A 2,789-nucleotide genomic window follows, 5' to 3' on the forward strand; every position below is an offset into this window, starting at 1 on the left:
TATGTTCTTGGTTTACTTATGATGCAAGATTACTATTTCTATGCATTTGATGTATTACCTTGCGTTGTACTTGCATACTGTTAATCGATCCTGATTAAGAGCATCTGCTAAATGCCTAAATTGTCATTTTTTACAACAGGTGGCTACCAACACCATGGACAATCCTCTGTTGAAGTACAACGCTAAAGAATATTTCTTCAAAGCATCGCTGTGCCATTTCATTGTGGATGAACTCAACGCGAAGGTATCACTTCAACCATCCAATTTCCTTAGCGTCAATTACTGTTTTGCGTGCTGATTAAACACTTAAGACCTGAGGCTGATTAAAAAAAATGTTTTCCAAACCCTAACAATTTTCTGAAAAACTGATGTTGCTCTATCAGTGGTGCTCAAGTGTGTGTGTGTGTGTGTGTGTGTGTGTGTGTGTGTGTGTGTGTGTGTGTGTGTGTGTGTGTGTGTGTGTGTGTGTGTGTGTGTGTGTGTGTGTGTGTGCACGTGCGTGCATGCATTCCAGCTGGCCATCGAGAAGTATGAAGAGATGTTCCCAGCATTTTCAGATTCCAGAGAACTTAAACTATTAAAGGTAATGATCTCTCTGTCTCTCTCTCTTTTACCCAATATCTATCTATTATTATTATACATTTCACATTGGCAACAGATAGTTTAAAAGGGAAGACCACCCATTTTCAATATTGAACTATGTCATTAATATACCTTAGAGGAGTTGTGTGGAAATAGAAAAAAAAGTTCCCCCCCTTTTGTGTTGCCTAGAACTGATTGATTTTGGGGTTTGTATTGTAAAGTACAACTTGATGACATCACACCATTGTACTTTACAATACAAACCCCAAAATCAATCTTCCAGTTCTAGGCAACACAGAAGGGGGGGAACTTTTTTTCTATTTCCACACAACTCCTCTAAGGTATATTAATGACATAGTTCAATATTGAAAATGGGTGGTCTTCCCCTTTAATGTTTTTCTAAACAAAATTCCGGTGCTGTACAGCATAAATAAACAAGAAAAACACCTTGGCAAAGATGTGTCCAGGCGCTGTTCATTTGCATCAAGCGGATGTATTTTTAGCTTTCATTTGTCGACCCATATGGTTGCAAAATCTCTGTTGTTGCCAGGTGTCGCATCACTCCACATCACTCAGTGTAGCCAGTAGTACTCAATAGAAATGATTGGCAGCCGGTCACTTTGCCACTTGTTGTCGCTTTTGGTGTAAGTGCCGGCTATTTTCACTATTTCTGCCTCTAATATTTGACAATTTGTCCAATGATTAATTAAAAAGTCCTTAAATTGTCACTTTAGAAATGTGCTGATACCCTCTATACACTCAAACTTTGTTTTGGTTTGTTTGCTGTTGAGTGAGAAAACAATGTTTCACATTAAGCTAATCATCTGGGGGGACCCCCCCCAAAAAAAATAATAATAATTTGGGTACCCCCCTGGGGGTCCCGACCCACAGGTTGAGAACCACTGTCTTAGAGACATGTTTAGAGCATACCCGTGTATTCTTACATCAAAAGGTACCAAAAACAATCTTAATTACTTCACTTTGTCAAACGCAAACCTACTGCGTGATTTCATCAGCCAGCCCTCATGAATAAATATGAATCATGAGCTCATGTCAACTGTTGAGAAAAACGATACAAGAGTACATTTATTTAAGGAGAGGCAATGATTCAGTCACTGATGAACATCTGTAAGGGCCATCAATTCACACTGAGCACTAACTACTGTATAACCATAAAAGTATAGTTTTAAAAATCATAAAAAAAGGTCAAGTCATGTTTGTACTTTGTATATACAAAACGATATAGCTCATGTCAAAACAAAATTTTAAAACGATGTGAAACAAGTTCACGCTTGTCAATTGCAGAAACTTCTTGATGCCCACGAGGAGCAGAACGCTGAGGCGTTCACGGAGGCGGTGAAGGAGTTCGACTCGGTGTCTCGCCTTGACCAGTGGCTGACCACCATGCTGCTGCGCATCAAGAAGACCATCGCAGGGGACGCTGGCGACCTGAAATAGAGGGGGGCAGGTGGACGGAGAGGGGATGGGGATGGGGGGAGAGGGAGGGAGGGATGCCTAAGTCGCGGTCCGTGGCACGGCGGCGCCACGCGGCGAAAATAGCCGATCTGCAGGCACATGGCGCGTCGCATCCGCGACGCGCCATGTGCCTGCAGATCGGCTATTTTCGACGCGAGGGTGCCAGCGTACAACCACGTATAATGCTGCGTTCACAACGGCAGATACAAAAGATGCGAAGACACGAAGCGAAGAGGCATAATCCGCCGCGGAGTTGCAGCTTTAAGCGCTGCGCAACAAGCTCGTCGGGAGTGCATCGAGCGTGCGCCAGACAAGCACGAAGGAAAATGAAGCCTTATGTGGTTCACGGGAACCACGTGGAGAGCAAGAAGTTGAAGCCCGCGGCAACAACTTGGGATTTGTAGCTTTTGGTATGTGTTGCTGCTTTTCTGCAGCAGCTACCAGCGTCGGGCGCGCCGTAGCTTTGTGTCTTCATGTCGCTGGCTTCCATGTGTATCTGCCAGTGTGAACTCAGCATGAATCAGGCTATATACATATATATGTATGTATATATGTATATGTATATATATATATATATATATATATAGAGAGAGAGAGAGACGCAGAGCGAGGGAATAAGATAAGAGTGATGAAAAGAATAAAAGAGGGAGGGAGGGAGGGATGGATGGATGGGGGGTGTGGATGAAGGGGAGGGAAAATAATACAGTGTACATATCAATCTGCATGTGACC

The 2,789-nt window shown here is 43.0% G+C and overlaps 1 protein-coding gene across 3 annotated transcripts in view; it reads left to right on the plus strand.

Annotated features, from left to right (window-relative positions):
• napba (N-ethylmaleimide-sensitive factor attachment protein, beta a) overlaps window positions 1-2,040 on the plus strand; it is a gene marked incomplete at both ends in the record, with an annotated part of 11,692 nt that extends 9,652 nt beyond the window's left edge. For all 3 annotated transcript variants that reach the window (XM_080740468.1, XM_080740469.1, XM_080740470.1), the window contains 3 exons: window positions 140-244; window positions 515-583; window positions 1,888-2,040. In XM_080740468.1, coding sequence (XP_080596594.1) covers window positions 140-244; window positions 515-583; window positions 1,888-2,040 — 327 coding nt within the window. The remainder of the gene's footprint in view (window positions 1-139; window positions 245-514; window positions 584-1,887) is intronic.
• Window positions 2,041-2,789: the final 749 nt, after the last annotated feature.

The sequence above is a fragment of the Nannobrachium achirus genome, assembly GCF_963921795.1.
Source record: "Nannobrachium achirus genome assembly, chromosome: 13".
NCBI lineage: Eukaryota > Metazoa > Chordata > Actinopteri > Myctophiformes > Myctophidae > Nannobrachium > Nannobrachium achirus.